At 38.4% G+C, this 19,726-nt stretch overlaps 1 protein-coding gene across 1 annotated transcript in view; it reads left to right on the top strand.

Annotated features, from left to right (window-relative positions):
• Positions 1–2,911: 2,911 nt before the first annotated feature.
• The window catches only part of M1AP (meiosis 1 associated protein), a 69,888-nt gene continuing 53,073 nt past the window's right edge, over positions 2,912–19,726 (top strand). The window contains exons 1-2 of the mRNA XM_061155821.1: positions 2,912–3,043; positions 6,427–6,718. Coding sequence (XP_061011804.1) covers positions 6,479–6,718 — 240 coding nt within the window. The 5' untranslated portion in view covers positions 2,912–3,043; positions 6,427–6,478. The remainder of the gene's footprint in view (positions 3,044–6,426; positions 6,719–19,726) is intronic.

Genomic DNA, 19,726 nt, shown 5'->3' with positions numbered 1-19,726 from the left:
GGACAGAGGAGCCTGGTGGGCTACAGTCCACGGGGTCGCAAAGAGTTGGAAACGACTGAGCGACTTCACTTCACTTCTTGTCATTTCCAGGACCTCCAGTGACAGATTTGCAAGGGCTCTGCAACCCAAAAGAAATAGACAAATTCTTAGAAATGTACAATCTTCTAAGAGTAAACAGGAAGAAATAGAAAACATGAACAGATCAATTATCAGTAATGAAACTGAATTAGTAATAAAACAACTCCTACAAAACAAAAGTCTAGGACCAAATGGTTTCATGCTACCAAACATTTACAGAAGAGTTAACAGAAGTTTAGGACCAAATGGCTTCACAGGAGAATCTACCAAACATTTAGAGAAGAGTTAACACCTATGCGTTTCAAACTAGTTCAAAAAAATTTCAAAGGAAGCAATGCTTTCAAACTCATTCTACAAATCAGGCATCACCCTGATACCAAAACCAGACAAAGATATCACCAAAAGATGAGAAAATTATAGGCCAATATCACTGATGAACATAGATGCAAAAATCCTCAGTAAAATAATAGGAAACTGAATCCAACAATACATTAAAAGGCTCACATGCCATGATCAAGTGGGATTCAATCCTCACAACTTAATCAATGTGATATACCAAATTCACAAATTGAAGAATAAAAATCATATGATCATCTCAATAGATGCAGAAAAAGTTTTAACAAAAGTAAACATCTATTCATGATAAAAACTCATCAAAAATAATAAATTAAGTAAATAAAATAAAAACTAAAAACTAAATTATTTTTAAAAACTCATCAAAATGAATATAGAGGGAACATATCTCAACATAATAAAGGCCATATAGGATAAGCCCACATCTATGTTTCAGTGAAGTTTCAGGATACAAAATTAATATACAGAAATCAGTTGCATTTCTATACACTAAGAACTATAGTAAGTCCACTACATATGAACACATTTAGTTCCAGGAGCATGTTCATAAGTCCACTATTCATTCAGGAGACAGACAGATGGGCAACAGGGACATCAAAAAATGCTCAAGATTATTAATATCAGGGAAATGCAAATTGAAATCACAATGAGATTTCACCTCACATCTGTCACTATGGCTATTACCAAAAGGACAACAAATAACGTGTTGGCAAGGGTGTGGAGAAAAGGGAAGCCTCAGACACTGATGGTGGGAATTTAAACTGGTGCAGGCACTATGGAAAACAGTATGGAGATTCCTCGACAAATTATAAATAGAACCACCAATAGGATTCAGGAATTCCACTCCTGCATATTTGTCTGAAGAAAATGAAAACAGTAATTAGAAAAGATACATGCATCTCTATGTTCACTGCAGCATTACTTACAATAGCCAAGATATAGAAGCAACCCAAGAGCCCATCAATAGATGAATGGATAAAGAAAATGTGGTATACATATATATACAAATATATATCCACATATATGGGGTTTCCCAGGTGGTGCTAGTGGTAAAGAACCTGCCTGCCAATGCAGTAGATGTAAGAGACTTGGGTTTGATCCCTGGGTCAGGAAGATTCCCCCTGGAGGAAGACATGGCCACCCACTCTAGTACTCTTGCCTGGAGAGTCCCACGGACATAGGAGCCTGGAGGGCTACAGTTCATTGAGTCGCACAGAGTCAGACACAACCGAAGCGGTTTAGCACACACACACACAAGCATGCACGTATATACAACAGAATACTGCTCAACCATTAAATTAATGAAATCTTGCCACTTGCAACAACATGGTTGCACCTAGAGAGTGTTAGGCTAAGTGAAATGAGTCAGACAATTACAATATTTTATGATTTCACTTATATGTGGAACCTAAAATACAAAACAAATGAACAGTCAACCATAACGGAACAGAGTATAGATAGAGAGAACAAATGGGGTTGCCAGAGGGTGGGGGGCGGGGAGAGGGGAGTATGGAATGAAATAGGTGAGGGAGAGTAACAGGTACAAACTTCTAGGTGCAAAATAAATTAGTTACAGGTATGAAATGTACAGTGTGGAAATATAGTCAGTGACTATGTAATATCTTTGTACAGTGACAAAAATAACGATGCATCGTGATGTTCAGTTTGAACTGTATAGAAATATCAAATCACTATGTTGTCTAACAGGAACTAACACAATTTTAAAGGTCAATTATACTTCAAAAACACAGAAAAAAAACTCATAGTAAAGAGATCAGATTTGTGGTTACCAGAGCCAGAGGCAAGTTGGGGTGGATGAAGGCAATCAAAAAGTACAAAATCCCAGTTATAAGTAAGTACTAGGGATATAATGTACAATGTAACTAACATTGCTATATGTTATATATGGAAGTTGTTAAAGAGAGTAAATCCTAAGAGGTCTCATCACAACAAAAAATGTATTTTTAAAAAATTTTTAATTGTGTATCTCTGTGAGATGATGGATATTCAGTAAATTTATTGTGGCAAGCCTTTCGTGATGTATGTAAGTAAAAGCATTATGCTGTACACCTTAAACGTATACAGTACTGGATGTCAATCACATATCTCAATAAAGTTGGAAGAAAAAGAGTGACAGACTCAATGAGTGAACCCAGGAATAAGATTGGGATACCGCTGGAGTTTCATGGGGTAGGAGTGGCTTGAGGAAGTGTCGGGTTTGGCATAATATTCTCAACACAAATCCGAAACTCTACCTAAGCGCCAAAGAAGGGCTGTTAACCCTGGTGCAGCCTTGAAGACCGCAATCCGTTAGAGCAGCCTCAAGTGGACCTGAGGAGGCGTCAGCAGTGAGCCGCCCGGCCTGAGGGGGGCGCCCTCCGAAGCGGTGGAGCACCCCGACGGCCGGAAGGGCAGGGCAGCCGGGTCTTTGCCTTCACGAAGTGGGGGTTTTCTGCAGGTGTGGGAACGGCGTAGAGGACCCAAAGCTGGGAGCAGCGTTGCCGACAGCGCTTCGCAGAAAAGGCTTGGGCCGAGCTCGGGCCTGCTCTCACGGGGGTGTCGGCAGGCAGACCGGTCAGCTGCCAGGGAAGCCTGACGCCCGGAGGCCCAGGTCAGACGCGGGTCTGAAGCCGCCTGCCGCTCGCGGTTCTGACAGGGCGGGCAGAGCCGAGTCTCCTCTTCTGCTGACCCTCCCGCGCCTGGCGGCTAGGCGGCCAATCAGGCCTTGTAGGTGCCCTGCTGACAGCCCAAGACACTGAGTGGGAAGGGGGGCAGGAAAATATATTAACTTCTTGTAAATCAATAGGAAACAGTGAAACCTTTGGGTCAAAGAAAAAGGGTTTGGTTTGGGTTGGTTTTCCTTACAAGGGTGGGGGAACGAAATTTGAGGGCCTACGAAAATGTTTTAAGTTTTTTTTTTCTTTTAAATGAGGGTTCACGAAAACAAAGGTGCTTAGGATCATGAAATTTTTAACGCAACCCAGTGGGAGGGAGAACCATTGACTCATAACACGTAAAGTGTCCAATACAGAAGTTACAGGCGCTTTTATAGGGGCTTATTAAAGGGTCCTAAGCTATTCAGACCTGAAGTTTGAGACCTAACGGATGAGTAGGGTTAAGGAAGGGACCACTCAAAAGAGAATATCCAGAGGCAGGATCCAGAGCAAGCAGCCGACCGCCTTGGGGAGGTGAAGGGGGCGGGCAAGGGCAAGGAATGTGGAGCAGGGGAGGGGGTTGGCGGGGTGTCGCATGGCAGGAAGACAGAAAGTTGGGAGGAAGATGCCCGCAGAATTTCGGATCCGGGGTAGAGATGTCAGATTTTGTTCCAAGTGTATGTGGAAGCCATTGAAGGGTTTTTTGGTAAGGGAGTAACTTGATGGCTTTTGGTGGTTCAAGGTGTAAACAGAGGAACCTCAAAGAGTGGGCATTCTTGTCAAAAGTGGAAAATATAGGATCACAAATAGTCAGATGCTGCTTAGAACCATGCCCAGACGCATTAGATGCATTAATTTATCATGTGTGATGATACAAGGAAGAAAGCTGCCTTTTACTTCATTTAAAGAATAGTATTGGAATTGTACAGTCTAAAAATGACTGTGGGGTGGGATGATGAATTGGGAGATTGGGATTGACATATATACACTATCGATACTATGTATACAGCAGATAAATATTGAGAACCTGATGTGAAGAGCAGACTCAGATGCTGGGAAAGATTGAGGGCAGGAGGAGAAGGGGATGACTCATGATGAGATGGTTGGATGGCACCACAGACTTAATGGACATGAGTTTGAGCAAACTCTGAGAGATAGTGGAGGACAGGGAAACCTGGCATACTGCAGTCCATGGGGTTGCAAAGAGTTGGACACAGCTGAACAACAGGAATCTAGCACACTTGATCTAGCACACAAAAGAGTGTGTCTGACTCTTTTGCAACCCCCATGGACTGTATCCCACCAGGCTCCTCTGTCCATGGGATTTTCCAGGCAAGAATATTAGAGTGGGTTGCCATTTCCTTCTCAAGGGAATCTTTTCAACCCAGGGATTAAACCTACACTCCTGCATTTGTTGTTCGGTCGCTAAGTTTGTCTGATTCTTTGTGACTGCATGGACTGCAGCACCCCAGGCTCTGCTCAAACTCAAATCCGTTAAGTCGGTGATGCACCATCTCATCTTCTGTCAACCCTGTCTCCTCCTGCCCACAGTCTTCCTCAGCATCAGGTCTTTTTCAATGAGTCAGCTCCTCACATCAGGTGGCCAAAGTATTGGAGCTTCAGTTTCAGCATCAGTCCTTCCAGTGAATATTCAGGGTTGATTTCCTTGGCAGGTGGATTCTTTATCACTAAGCCACCTGGGAAGCCCATTTCTAAGAATGAAATTTAATAAAAGATGAGACCTTTGGGGAAAATTATGAAATTATAAAATCTGTAGATTCTTTTAGATTTTCTGTATGAACAATCAATCATACCATCTTGGCAAACAGTGACAGTTTTACTTCTTCCATTGTAGTGCCTTTTTTTTTTTAACGTGCCAAGTTTATTTGTCTTGCCTTATTGCTACCTTCACTACCGTGTTGAAGTGATGATAGCAGCCTCCTTGTCTTGGAAAACTTTCAGCATCAACATTAAGAACTGTATTTGCTTGTTTTTATAAACATTTTATCAGATTATTCCTATTATCTACTCCTAGTTTACTGAGATTGATTCTTTATCATGTATGAATGTTGTTTTGCTGCATCTATTGAGATGATCATATAATATTTCTTATTTAATCTTTTAATGTGATAAATTATAGTGACTTTTTCTAATGTTATGTCAACCTTATGTTCTTGAGATAAACCCAGCTTGGTTATGATGTGTTATTCCTTTCATATATTGCTTTTTTCAATTTACTTATATTTTGCTAAGGATTCTTACTTCTAAGTTCATGGATGAGATTGTCCTATAATTTTTTTCCTATAAAAAATTATCTGATTTTGGTATCAAAGGTTATGCTAGCCTACTAAAATGAGTGGTGTTCTCCTGTGCTCTGCAAGAATCTGTTTGAAATTCTTGATCTTTGAGAGTAATATGGAACTCATCAGTGGAATTATGTGGTCCTGTAATTTACTTCATGGGAACATATTTGACTACCAATTACATTTTTTCACTGGTTATAGACTATTTCTGTTTTTTAAATTTCTTTTTGATTTAGTGTGCTAAATATGGTTTCCTAGAAATTTGTCCATTTTATTAAACTTACTGGTATAAAGTTGTTCATTATATCCTTTTGTAACCTTTTCCATGTGTGAGTATTTGTAATGATGTTCCCTTCTCATTGCTAATGTTTGTTCCAAGTTTTCATTTGTTCTCCTTTCCAAATCTGAGCCCTGGGGATAAGTGTAAGTAGCCAGTAAAGAAAAAAGGCAGGGCTGTTGCAGGTAGAGAAAACAGCATGAGCAAATGCACTGAAGTTAATGGTATATCTGGTTTTATTTCAGTGAAAAGTTTGAGGTAAAGAATAGCCTCCAATAAGACTGAAGAGCAAGTCATAAAGGGTTTTGAGTGAGTCTTGGAGGGTGAAAATGTAGTTATATTTTCATTTTTAAGAATTACTATGTACAAAACAAACACTTTGCTAAGCTCTGATATATAGAGTTGGTAATTTCTCTGTCCTTGGGAAGCTCGCAATACAGTGGGAGAGGCAGTCATAGAGACAAATTATACTATAGTACAATGCCAATAAAGAAACAAAGTTCATGAGGGCAGATAGCTTACTTTGAGGCTAGAGTTTGACTTTTTTGATTAGTTCCATTCAACATTGCTAATCATCCTCAGCCTTACATTATAGGCAACCATCTAGATACCTTGGCAGCTGTTAAGATTAGGATAGCCTAGAGAAACTTGAGTCATCACCTGGTTTGCCTTCTTTCTAGGCTTAGTCCCTTAGATCTGTGTTCATTGTTTCAACCTTCAGTTTTATGAAAACCAGTGATTTCTCTTTTCTTTCTTACAGGTGTAGAGAATATCTCAGTGGTAGCTACAGTTCCACCTCTGGTCTGGCTGGCATGTATCATGGGCAAATAGCTAGTAAAAGGCCCTCTAATCCCACACAGATGTACCAGCAACCTCCAAGGCTTCTCATTGTGCATATTGCTCTACCATCCTGGGCTGACGTCTGCTCCAATCTCTGTGAGGCTCTGCAGAACTTTTTCTGTCTAGCCTGCAGCTTGATGGGCCCCAGCCGCATCCCTCTCTTCAGCTTATACATTGTACAAAATCAGCACGAGTGCATCCTCCCTTTTGTGGTAAGTATATCTATACTTGTTTATTTTATCCTGAAAGCAGAGGTGAGAGTTCTGGAACAGAGATAAGTTATTATTACTTACAGCAATAACTGTGCCCATTCCCCATACCCATGACCCACAGGCAACACAATGAGAGCCTCATCTCATCCTATACACAGGGGATTTGTACTGAAGGAAAAGAACCCCAAAATTATTAGTGAAAGTGAAGTCGCTCAGTCATATCTGACTCTTTGCGACCCCGTGGACTGTAGCCTACCAGGCTCCTCAGTCCATGGGATTTTCCAGGCAAGAATACTGGAGTGGGTTGCCATTTCCTTCTCCAGGGGATCTTCCCGACCCAGGGATTGAACCCGGGTCTCCCGCATTGTAGGCAGATGCTTTACCGTCTGAGCCACCAGGGAATCCCCAAAAATTATTAATATGAGAGTGTAAATAAGCCATGTCTTGCCCCCCACCTCCACTCCTGAGAGAGAGAAACCTTGGCATTTACAGTCCTTTGGAATGTAAGCAACTGACCTCTCTCATCCCCCTTTGAAATGTAAACACAAGGAAATAAATCTCTGAATTTCTTCAGAAGTCTCTGGCTACTCTACCACCCTTTAATTTCCAAAACTTGTCCTTTGACCCAGGTTCTAGTTTTTTGCTCAGGAAGCCCCATCTGTGCAGAAACATGAAAATATTTTTTTACACAGGACTCAGGTGAAACGCCCCCTAGTTTCAGAATGGGCTAAGGGCAATGCTTTTACCAAGCTCCCTCACACTTAGATAACTCTTTTCCTCCTCAAACAAACCCAATTTTTTACTTCCTCCCCTTTACAAAGCTCATAGTCTTAGGGATGGAAAAGACTTCAGAGGTTCTAGTAAATCCCCTTCCTGAGACAGCCTTGCTGTTGGGATACTCAGAAAAGACCCAGTAGAAAGCCAGGACTTTGATTCCTACCTAGTGTGAATAAGACTTCCTCCCACATAGTGTCCATGAAGCCATATGGTAGCCTGGACTCCCCTCAACCTATTCAACTTTAACAGGGTAACTATCTCACCCCCTCCCTATTGAGGTGGTATTGGAGGCAGCGGAGTGGAGGCCATGTGGAGAGTGGCAGTGAGGCATCTTTTTTACCTCCAAGGCAGAGTGGTTTCAGTGAAAGCTTAGTGGGAAGCCAGAAGTTACAGGACTTTCTTCCTAGTGAAATGTGTAATGGTAATGAAGCTTCTCTATTCCCAGGGTGTCAGTGGGGGGCGTATGAGGAACCTGAGCTTCCACCCCCACCCAGAGATAACCAGACACTCTCCCTCTGGGATATAATTAGAGACCAAATAGAGTCACACCCAGCCTGGCAATAATTATGTGGAAAATACTTCCTTCACTGGTGCAGTGACAAAAAAAGTCCTGCTAAAACAGAAGATTTAAATAGGATTCATTCTTACAGCATAATACCCAAAGTGTCCAGAATACAATTTAAAAAAAAAAAAAAAATCCCATGATTATCAGGGAACAGGAAAATCCAAACTTAAATGAGACAACAAACATTGAGATAACACAGATGTTAGAATTATCTGAAAAGGATTTCAAAGCAGCCATCATAAAAATGTTTCAACAAGCACTTATGAATATGCTTAAATGGAAAAATATAAAGTCTCACCAAAGAAATAGAAATATAAAGAAAAACCAGATAAAAATTTTAGAACTGAAAAATGCAATACTCAATTTTAAAAACAAAAATCTACTATAGATAGGCTCAACAGCAAAATGAAGAAGACAAAGGAACTTGAAAACAGAATAGAAATTACCCAATCTGAGTAACAGAGAGAAAAGAAACTTAAAAAAAATTTACAAGGCCTCAGGGATCTGTGAGACTATAACAAAAAGCTAATATATCATCACAGTCCAAGAGGAAAGGGAAAGAAGGGTGAGACTAGAAAAATATTTAAAGAAGTAATCACTGAAAATTTCCCAAATTTGGCAAGAGTTATAAATCTAAAGATTCAAGAGGCTGCAGAAATCCATTCTAAGACACATAATTAAAATCCTTAAAACAAAGACAAAGAAAAATTCTTGAGAGCAGGACACTGACAGCTTACCTATAAGGGAGAAACAATTCAAGTAATAGATTTTTTTCATTAGAAACCATGAAGGCCAGAGGAAGTGTCACATTTTTCAAATGCTGAAAGAAAAGAAGAACTGCTAACGTAGAACTCTATCCAGTAAAAATATCCTTAAGGAATGATTCAGAAATCAAGATATTCTCAGATGAAGGAAAGCTAAGAGTTTGTCACCAACAGACCTACCTTAACAGAATTACTTAAGGGAGTTATTGAAACAAAAAGGAAATTATAAAGGCTCTTGGAATATCCAGAAGGAAGAAAAAGTAGAAAGAATTAAAATATAGATAAATATAATAGATTTTCTATAGACTCTTCTAAATTATATTTGATAATTGAAAGAAAAATTATAGCATTGTCTGACACGGTTGTTAGTGTATATAGAAGAACTACTTAGGATAATTACATTATAAATGGGAGGATAAAAGGACTTAAGAAAATTAAGGTTCTTACACTTCATTCAAAATGATAAAATATTGACAATAGTATACTGTGATAAAGATGTATGTATAATGTAACACTTAAAACAACCACTGAAAAAAACCAGGAGATGCTAGAGATGCGTGCGGATTTGATTGCTAGGTTGGGAAGATCCCCTGGAATAGAAAGTGGCAGTCCCTCTCCAGTATTCTTGCCTGGAAAATTCCAAGGATAGAGGAATCTGGTGGGCTACAGTCCTTGGGGCTGAACAAGTCAGACATGACTGAGCAACTGAGTGTGCACACACACACACACACACACAGTGATAAAAGAGTCACAGAACAAGAATAAATAATCCTAAAATTTATAGGGAGTCCAAAGGCCCAGGATTGTCAAAGCAGTCCTGAGGAAAAAGAACAAAACTGGAGGCATAACCACCCCACCCCCATCCAGGACTTCAGACAATATTACAAAACTACAGGAATCAAAACAGCATGGGGGCTTCCTGGCAGTCCAGTGGTTAAGACTCCACGCTCCCACTGGAGGGGGCATGGGAAGATCCCACATGCCACGTGGTGTAGACAACAAAAAAAAAGCATGGCACTGGCACAAAAACAGACATATGGATTGCTGCTGCTAAGTCACATCAGTCGTGTCCGACTCTGTGCGACCCCACAGATGGCAGCCCACCAGGCTTCTGAGTCCCTGGGATTCTCCAGGCAAGAACACTGGAGTGGTTTGCCATTTCCTTCTCCAATACATGCATATAGATTAATGGAACAGAATAGAGAGCTAAGAAATAAGCCCACACACCTGCAGGCAATTAATCTTTAACAAAGGAAGCAAGAAGATAGAATGAAGCAAAGACTGTGTCTTCAGCAAGTGGTTTTGGAAAAGCTGGACAGCCAGGTTTAAACCAATGAAGTTAGAACACTCCCTCACACCATATATAAAAATAAACTCAAAATAGCTTAAAGACTTAAATATAAAGCATGGCAGCATAAAACTCCTAGAAGAGAACATAGGCAAAACATTCTCTGAAGTAAATTGCAGCCATGTTTTCTTAGGTCAGTCTCCCGAAGCAAAAGAAATAAGGGCAAAAACAAACAAAGGAGACCTAATCAAACTAGGAAACCATAAACAAAATGAAAAGACAACCTACAAAATGGGAGAAACTGGAAATTATGTGACTGACAAGGGCTTAATGTCCAAAGTATACAAACAGCTCAATATCAAACATTTCTATAAAAAAAATAAAATGAAAAATGAGCAAAAGACCTAAATAGACATTTCTCCAAAGAAGGCATATAGATGATGAAGAAGTGCAGGAAAAGATGCTTGATAATGCTAATTATTAGAGAAATGCAAATACTAATGACTGCGGTGAGGTATCACCTCACACCAGTCAGAATTGCCATCATCAAAAAGTCTACAAGTAATAAATGCCTGAGAGGCTGTGGAGAAGAAGAAACCCTCCTACACTTTGGTGGGAATGTAAATTGGTGCAGCCACTATAGAGAACAGTATGGAGGTTCTTTAAAAAACTAAAAATAGTTACCATATGATTCAGCAATCCCGCTACTGTATAGCTAGGGAACTATGTTCAATATCTGATTCACTTTGCTATACACCTGAATCTAACACAACATTGTATATCAACTATAATTTTTTTTTAATTTTCCAAAAGAAAAAAAAAAAAGAGTCAATCCAGCAAGAAGATAACAATCTTTTTTTTTTTTTAATACTTGTTTATTTTTGGCTTCATTGCTGCTCATGGACTTTCGCTAGTTGCAGCAAGCAGGGACTGCGCTCTAGTTGCAGCACACAGGCTTCTCGTTGTGGTGGCTTCTCTTGTTGTGGAGCACAGACTCGAGGCTCACAGGCTCTAGAATGCGGGCTCAGTACGGGCTTGGTTACCCAATGGCAGGCAGAATCTTCCCGGATCAGGGATCAAACCTATGTTCCTGGCATTGGCAGGCAGATTCTTGACCATTGGGCCGCCAGGAAAGTCCAAGAAGACAGCAATCTTAAATCTGTACCCACTAAACAGCAGAGCTGCAAATGTCTATTAACTCGTGAATGACTAAACAAACTGTAAAATTCTCACTCCATAAAACTGGAGTTTCGTACAAGCACACTGAGGACAGAGTGAAGGTGATATTGATGTTTACAGCCACATGACCCATATGACAAGTATGTTCTTCTGCTGTGCCATTTTCCTTGTGCATGTCTGTCCCATGACCACATTTGGCTGTTACATCTATCTTCTGTCGAGCAACAGGGGTAGAGAAAAGTTGAGATTGGTCTGGAAGGGCAAATAGAAAATATCCAGCATAGGAAGCTTCTGGGAAATGAGCTTATGTCTCAAACAAAGGTAAAAGGATTTTTATTTCCTTCTTCTAGTGACTATGTTCTATGCCTCTGGTACTCAGTTCATTTGTCTATAGGTGAATCCCTTGATCCCTTAATCACTCTATTAGGAAAGACAGACAGTTCTAGACTAAAAACCACTGACTAGTAATTCAGGAAAAATTGGAAGTCAAAATTTCCTTCCAGAAGATCAATAAGTTCAACCATAGTCAAAAGCTCAAGAAGATCACTGAAACGATGCCATCACCTCATGTATCCCTGTGTGCGTGCTCACGTGCAGTTGTGTCTGACTCTTTTTCGACCCCATGAACTGTAGCCCACCAGGCTTTTCTGACCATGTGATTTCCTAGGCAAGAATACTAGAATGGGTTGTCATTTACTCCTCCAGGAATCATTTCCAACGAGGAATCAAACCCGTGTCTCCTGCGATTCCTGCATTGGCAGGCGGATTCTTTACCACTGGGCCACCTGGGAAGCTCACCTTATGTATAGAAGGGTCCGATCTTTGTTTAAATCCATTTTCTCTGACCTATATAAGTATCTGACATTTTCTATCTGCAGAGTTAGCTCAAAATATAAATGGAGAAAGAGAGCAGCTAGGGAGTCTTGCCTACGTTGAACACTTCAATCTATCTCCTCATATTTGATTTATAAGTATAATAAAATAATTCTGAACTTTTCATGAGGAATCTTGACCAAGGATTCATAATTAAAATATTAGAATTCCTTTTATATCCATTGTGCTCTTAGTATAAATAAATTCTAAAATGATTAATCTCTCAAAGAGTTTCAGAAGAATTCCAATACTGTGATGATTTTATCAATTCTTTTACCTTTTTTTTGAAAGCAAAGAAGTTATTTAAATCATATAAGATCTACAGTGGTATTTGAAGATCAGTAGTGCTGTAATTTGGCTATGACATTTATTTTCTTATCCTTACTAGCTGATCTTCAATAGAATCACTTAAAAGTGGCAGATAATGGCAATATATTATATAAAGTAACATAAAGATAAACTCGAGTACAGATAATATGCTGCTGCTGTTTAGTCGCTAGGTTGCTGTTTAGCCCCCAAGGACTATAGTCCAGTAGGCTCCTCTGTCCATGGGATTTCCCAGGCAAGAATACTGGAGTGGGTTGCCATTTCCTTCTCCAGAGGATCTTTCTGACCTAGGGATCAAACCTGCATCTCCTACATTTGAGACAGATTCTTCAGAACTGAGCCACCTTGGAAGCCCAAAGATAATATAATAAACTATAATTGAGGAGAGTGGGAAGAGTAAGAAAAGGAACTGTACAAACTTTATCATTGTATAGTGGAGATTTTCATTGCTCATTAATGGATATTGATAAATAACTTACAGGAATTATATAAACATGAAATTATAAAGACAACCACTAGAACAAATACAAACTTTTCTAATTATGACAGGAAAAACATAATGGAGCAAACAAATTTACACAGTATAGTGATTTTTCAAAATTTATGAAAACAGTATATACCTTAAAATAATATTACTGAAAATAACTATATCTGTCACATTAATAAGTGTGTCCTAAACTTACCTGTTAAAACATTTAAAAAACACAGATTTGATTACAAAACAAAATTCTGTATTCAAGAGACTGTAACAAAGTGATTCAGAAAAGTTGAAAATAAAAGGAAGGGCAAAGGTATACTAAGCAAATGTACCCCTACAAAAAAAAAAAAACATGATTTTAGTGTCAGACATCACTGAATTTGAAGCAGAAAGCACTAAACAAGACTAAGTATGGCACTATAGTATCGACACAAAGCAAGGAAGAGTAGAGAATTACAAGCGACGCATAAGAAATATATTCAATACAGAAGGCTTGCCGGAGGGGGAGTCTATTAAAAATATAACAGTTTTGAATACCAACTACCAAATAATATAGTATCAACATTTTAAAAAGAAATATATGTATAAAAAAATCTGCACCTTCCTGAAGTGCTCATGGAATATTCACAAAAGTTGACAGTATGTTAAGCCACAACACAAACCCCAAAACTTAGATGAATTCTAAAAACTACAAATAGATGAGTAGACATTCTCTGAACACAGTGCAGTAAAACTGGAAATAAGTAGCAGACACAGAGAACAAAAAATCTCTACCACCTGGAAATTTTTGTGCTGTTTAATAGCTTTTGAGTCAAAGAGGAAATTCAGGCAAAAATTGTAGTGTATCTAGAAAATAATAATAATGAAACACTACATATCAAAACATATGTGATACAAAAAAGACAATGCTAAGAGAAAAAATCATCTTTAAACTGTATGTTTTATTATTTTAAATTTTATTAGTAAACAAAAACTGAAATGAAGCAAGGAACTCAAGAAAAAAAGAAAAAACAAGCTTAAGGAAAGCTGAAAGAAAGAAAAAAATGAAGATAAAAGCAAAGAGTAATGAATATGAAAATAGAAAATGGTAGGACAAATGAATAAATCTAAATTTGTTCTTTGGGGGGAAAATAGGAAATATAGATCAATGATTATTAGTTAACTTAACTTTAGGAAAAGAGCAGTGGGAAAGGCATGTATATACAAAATAAGTTAAAAAGAAAGTAACCATAGATACACTTGTGTGAAATACATAATTCTCCATGAAAATATAATTACCAAAAGTGAATTCACAAGAGATAGAAACTCACCATTTCCCATAAAAGGAATGGGAAAGTTATCAAAGAACTACCCTCCCCCAAAATAAAGTACTGGAACCAAATAGTTTTACAGGGGAATAATACCAAACTTTTAAAGAACAGATCTTTACATTTTTTTAAACTGTTTTATACTGCAGAAAGAAAAAATATCCTTCCAGATTCTTTTTATGAAAATAACATAATATTGATCTTAAAATGCAACAAATATTGCAAAGAAAGAAAAACTACAAATCCATCTCACCCAAAATCCCAGCTAAAGTATTAGCAGTAGAATCCAACTTGTATTTAAAAAATCATCTACAAGAATGCAGAGAAGGTGCAATATTGAAATCTATTAATATAGTTTACTATGTTAATATATCTAATAAAAATTTGATAGTGTTTTTTCCATAGGTACTAAGAAAAAGGTGTTTAATAAAAGGCAATATCCAATCATTAAAAAAAAAACTTAAAAACTAGAAATGGGTGGCTATTCCCATAGTGTCTGTCTATGACAACTCAAAAACGAGACCTTATTTAATGAAAGACATTGAATATATTCCTGTGTAAGTCAAATTTACTATCATCACTGTTATCTAACAGTATTTGAGAGATTTTCACTGATATAATCACACACATAAAATGAAGTTAGAATATAGAAATAAGGAAGTGAGGGACTTAGCTGGCAGTCCAGTGGTTAAGACTCCATGCTTCCACTGCAGGAGGTGTGAGTTTGATCCCTGGTTGAGGAACTAAGACCCCACATCCAACACGGAGCGGCTAAAAAAGAGAAAGAAAGAAGGGAGGGAAAGAGAGGGGAGGGAGGCTCAAGAGGGAGTTGATACGTGTATAATAATGGCTGATTTGCATTGTTGTACAGCAGAAACAACATTGTAAAACAGTTTTCCCTCAATTAAAACTCAATTTAAAAAAGAAGAGAGAGATAAAATGATTATTATTTGCAGATTAATGATAATGTATCTTCAAAACCCAAAAGAATTATCTAGAAAATTATTTCAAACAACAAAAGAATTCATGACAATGGTCAGATATAAATATTAATACAGATAATAGTACCCTTTCCCCTTCATGGATCACAGCCTTGTCTTGGATAAGGGGCTTGTGTAACTCAATGAAACTATGAGCCATGCTGTGTAGGGCCACCCAAGACAGACAGGTCATAATGGAGAGTTATAATCCACTGGAGGAGGGAATGGCAAACCAAAATCCAGTATTCTTAAATGAACAGTGCAAAGAAGTAGAAGGAAGCAATAGAATGGGAGAGACTAGAGATCTCTTCAAGAAAATTGGAGATATCAAGGGAACATTTCATGCAGTGATGGTCTGGTAATAAGGATGGAATAAAGGACAGAAATGATAAGAAGCTAACAGAAACAGAAGCAACTAAAAAGAAGTGGCAAGAATACACAGAACTATACAAAAAAGGTCTTAATGACCCAGATAACCACAATGGTGTAGTCACTCACCTAGAGCCTGACATCCTGGAGTCTGAAGTCAGATGGGCCTTAGGAAGCATTGCAACAAACAAGACTAGTGGAGGGGACAGAGTGCCCGCTGAGCTATTTAAAATCCTAAAAGATGATGATGTTAAAGTGCTGCACTCAATATATCAGCAAATTTGGAAAACTCAGCGGTGGCCGCAGGACCGGAAAAGGTCAGTTTTCATTCCAGTCTCAGAAGGGCAGTGCCAAATAATGTACAAACTGCTGTACAGTAGCGCTCTTTCACATGCTAGTAACGTTATGTTCAAAATCCTTCAAGTGACGCTTCAGCAGTATGTGAACCGAGAACTTCCAAATGTACAAGCTTTGTTTAGAAAAGACAGAGGAACCAGAAATCAAATTGCCAACATTTGTTGGATCATAGAGAAAGCAAAGGAATCCAGAAAAACATCTACTTCTGCTTCAGTGACCACACTAAAGCCTTGACTGTGTGAATCACAAACTGGAAAATTCTTAAAGAGATGGGAATACCCGACCACCTTATCTGTATCCACTGAAATCTGTATGTGGGTCAAGAAGCAACAGTTAGAACCTTACATGGAACAACTGACTGGTTTAAAACTGGGGAAGGAGTATGACAAGGCTGTATATTATTACCCTGTTTATTTAACTTATATGAGGAGTACTTCACGCAAAATGCACAAGCTGGAATCAAGATTACTGGGAGAAATATCAACAACCTCAGATACACAGATGGTACCACTGTAATGGCAGAAAGTGAAGATGAACTAAAGAGCCTCTTGATGAGGGTGCAATAGGAGAGTGAAAAAGCTGGCTTAACATTCAACATTCAAGAAATGAAGATCATGGCATCCAGTCCCAACACTTCATGGCAAATAGATGGGGGAGAAAATGAAAGCTTTTTTCAGTGACAGATTTTCTTTTCTTGGCTCCAGAATCACTGAGGATCGTGACTGCAGCCATGAAATTAAAAGATGCTTGCTCCTTGGAAGAAAATCTGTGACAAACCTAGACAGCATATTTAAAAGCAAAAACATTGCTTTGCAGACAAAAATCCATATAGTCAAAGCTATGCTTTTTCCACTAGTCATGTACAGATGTGAAAGTTGGACCATAAAGGCTGAGGGTGGAGGAACTGATGCTTTCAAATTGTGGTGCTGGAGAAGACTCTTGAGAGTCCCTTGGATAGTGATAGCTTATAGTGAACGGTGTCAGATTCATAATCTCTGAAGAAGATTTAGCTTCAGGATCAGGAACCAGGCTTGATCACTCAAGTACTTTTGTGTAGCAGAGTTTTATTAAAGTATGAAAAAAGACAGAGAAAGCTTCTGACACAGGCATCAGAAGGGGGATGGAAAATGCCCCCTTGCTAGTCTTAGTGAGGGAATTAAATACTTTTTAAATTGGTTATTACAGGGAGGGGGGATTGGTATGGGGAACACATGTAAATCCATGGCTAACTCATGTCAATGTATGGCAAAAACCACTATAATATTGTAAAGTAACTAGCCTCCAACTAATAAAAATAAATGGGAAAAAAAAGAAGGCCAATAAATAAATAAATAAATTGGTTATTACAATAAATCAAAAGAATGTCTCAAGGTTGTAAAGATCTTACTAGAATCACTCCCACAATTTACATTTTAAGATAACAAGATTCACTTCAGTCAGTTCAGTCAGTCAGTCATGTCCGACTCTTTGCAGTCCCATGGACTGCAGCATGCCAGGCCTCCCTGTTCATCACCAACTCCCGGAGTTTATTCAAACTCATGTCCATTAAGTCGGTAATCCCATCCAACCATCTCATCCTCTTTCGTTCCCTTCTCCTCCCGCTTTCAATCGTTGATCTTTTCAAATGAGTAAGCTCTTCGCATCAGGTGGCCAAAATATTGGAGTTTCAGCTTCAACATCAGTCCTTTCAAATGAATATTGAAGACTGATTTCCTTTAGGATGGGCTGGATCTCCTTGCAGTCCAAGGGACTCTCAAGAATCTTCGCCAACGCCACAGTTCAAAAGCATCAATTCTTTGGCACTTAGCTTTCTTTATAGTCCAACTCTCACATCCGTACATGACTACTGGGAAAACTATATCCTTGACTAGACAGACCTTTGTTAGCAAAGTAATATCTCTGCTTTTTAATATGCTGTCTAGGTTGGTCATAACTTTTCTTCCAAGGAGAAAGCATCTTTTAATTTCATGGCTGCAGTCACCATCTGCAGTGATTTTGGAGCACCCCCAAAAATAAAGGCTGTCACTATTTCCACTGTTTCCCCATCTATTTGCCATGAAGTGATGGGACCAGATGCCATGATCTTAGTTTTCTGACTGTTGGGTTTTAAGCCAACATTTTCACTCTTCTCTTTCACTTTCATCTAGAGGCTCTTTAGTTCTTTGCTTTCTGCCATAAGGGTGGTGTCAACTGCACATCTGAGGTTATTGCTGTTTCCCCCTGCAGTCTTGATTCCAGCTTGTGCTTCTTCCAGCCCGATGTTTCCCATGATGTACTCTGCATATAAGTTAAATAAGCAGGGTGACAATATACAGCCTTGACGTACTCCTTTTCCTGTTTGGAACCAGTCTGTTATTCCATGTCCAGTTCTAACTGTTGCTTCCTGACCTGCATACACGTTTCTCAAGAGGCAGGTCAGGTGGTCTGATATTCCTGTCCCTTTCAGAATTTTCCACAGTTTATTGTAATCCACACAGTCAAAGGCTTTGGCATAGTCAATAATGCAGAAATAGATGTTTTTCTGGAACTCTCTTGTTTTTTCGATGATCCAGCGGATGTTGGCAATTTGATCTCTGGTTCCTCTGCCTTTTCTAAAACCAGCTTGAACATGTGGAAGTTCACAGTTCACGTATTGCTGAAACCTGGCTTGGAGTATATTGAGCATTACTTTACTAGTGTGTTAGATGAGTGCGATTGTGCGGTAGTTTGAGTATTCTTTGGCATTGCCTTTCCTAGGGATTGGAATGAAAACCGACCTTTTCCAATAAGGTCCTACCTAATAGGCCCCTCAGGGTCACTTCAGTGAAGAAAAGATGCTTGTCTGCAGTCAGGTCAAGGAGTCAACTTGTAAGAGTCCTGACTGTCCTCACTCTCCTTCACAAAAACTTGTTCTCAGGAAGTAGTTTAATCTAATATGATTCTACATCAATGTTATATCTCCTAAGAATATATACATTTTGAATAAATGTGGAATTAAAATTTGTGACACTGTTTGAAGGAATGCCAAGCATCAATAGCAGGTGGGGGTGGGGTGGGGAGAAATTATATTTGGGATGAAGAAACTTTCCTGATCAAAGAGCAGAATTAAGCAATATTTGCAAAACACACATAAAATTCATGAGCATGTTATTTTGCTTACTTGTGCCTCTTCATGAATCTCTGGGGAAAACAGAAGAAATAGGATATAATTTTTACACAAAGAGAACTTGTAATCTAGATAGGAAGATAAGAAACCTACTCAAGAAAGAAATGAGAACAAGCCTTTAAGTATTTCTTTTCATGTACTCCCTAAAAGAATATGAAAAATGATATACTCTATTATGTATTATGTTGACATCTAGATTTCAAAATTCTAAGTGTAAGTAGTTGTTAAGGATATATAACTTCCAGTTCATTTAAATATCAATATTTAAAAATAGCAGTATAACACCACTCTTATTAATCTAAATATTAATATCATAGGAATTTGATATTCTCATTTTTCAATTTTAAAAGTACATGAGCAAGCTCTTTTTTCTTTCTAACAGATGGAAATTAATATTATTCATTTTCTCCTTGAATTCATATTTCCATTTCAATTTCCCATAGTTTTATCATAATGTAATAGGACTTTCTGGTTGGCAGTCTTTTATTGATTATCTTATCATATTTCTCTGCATCAAAAATATATGTCATCAGATTTTAAAATTTCCTACGACCATAGGCTCTAAGGAGTTATCTAGATTGAACTATTTTTAAAACTAC

The sequence above is a fragment of the Dama dama genome, chromosome 11 (genome assembly GCF_033118175.1).
Source record: "Dama dama isolate Ldn47 chromosome 11, ASM3311817v1, whole genome shotgun sequence".
Taxonomy (NCBI): Eukaryota; Metazoa; Chordata; class Mammalia; order Artiodactyla; family Cervidae; genus Dama; species Dama dama.
The sequence above is the reverse complement of the archived record's forward strand: the minus strand, read 5'-3'. Positions and strand labels throughout refer to the sequence as shown.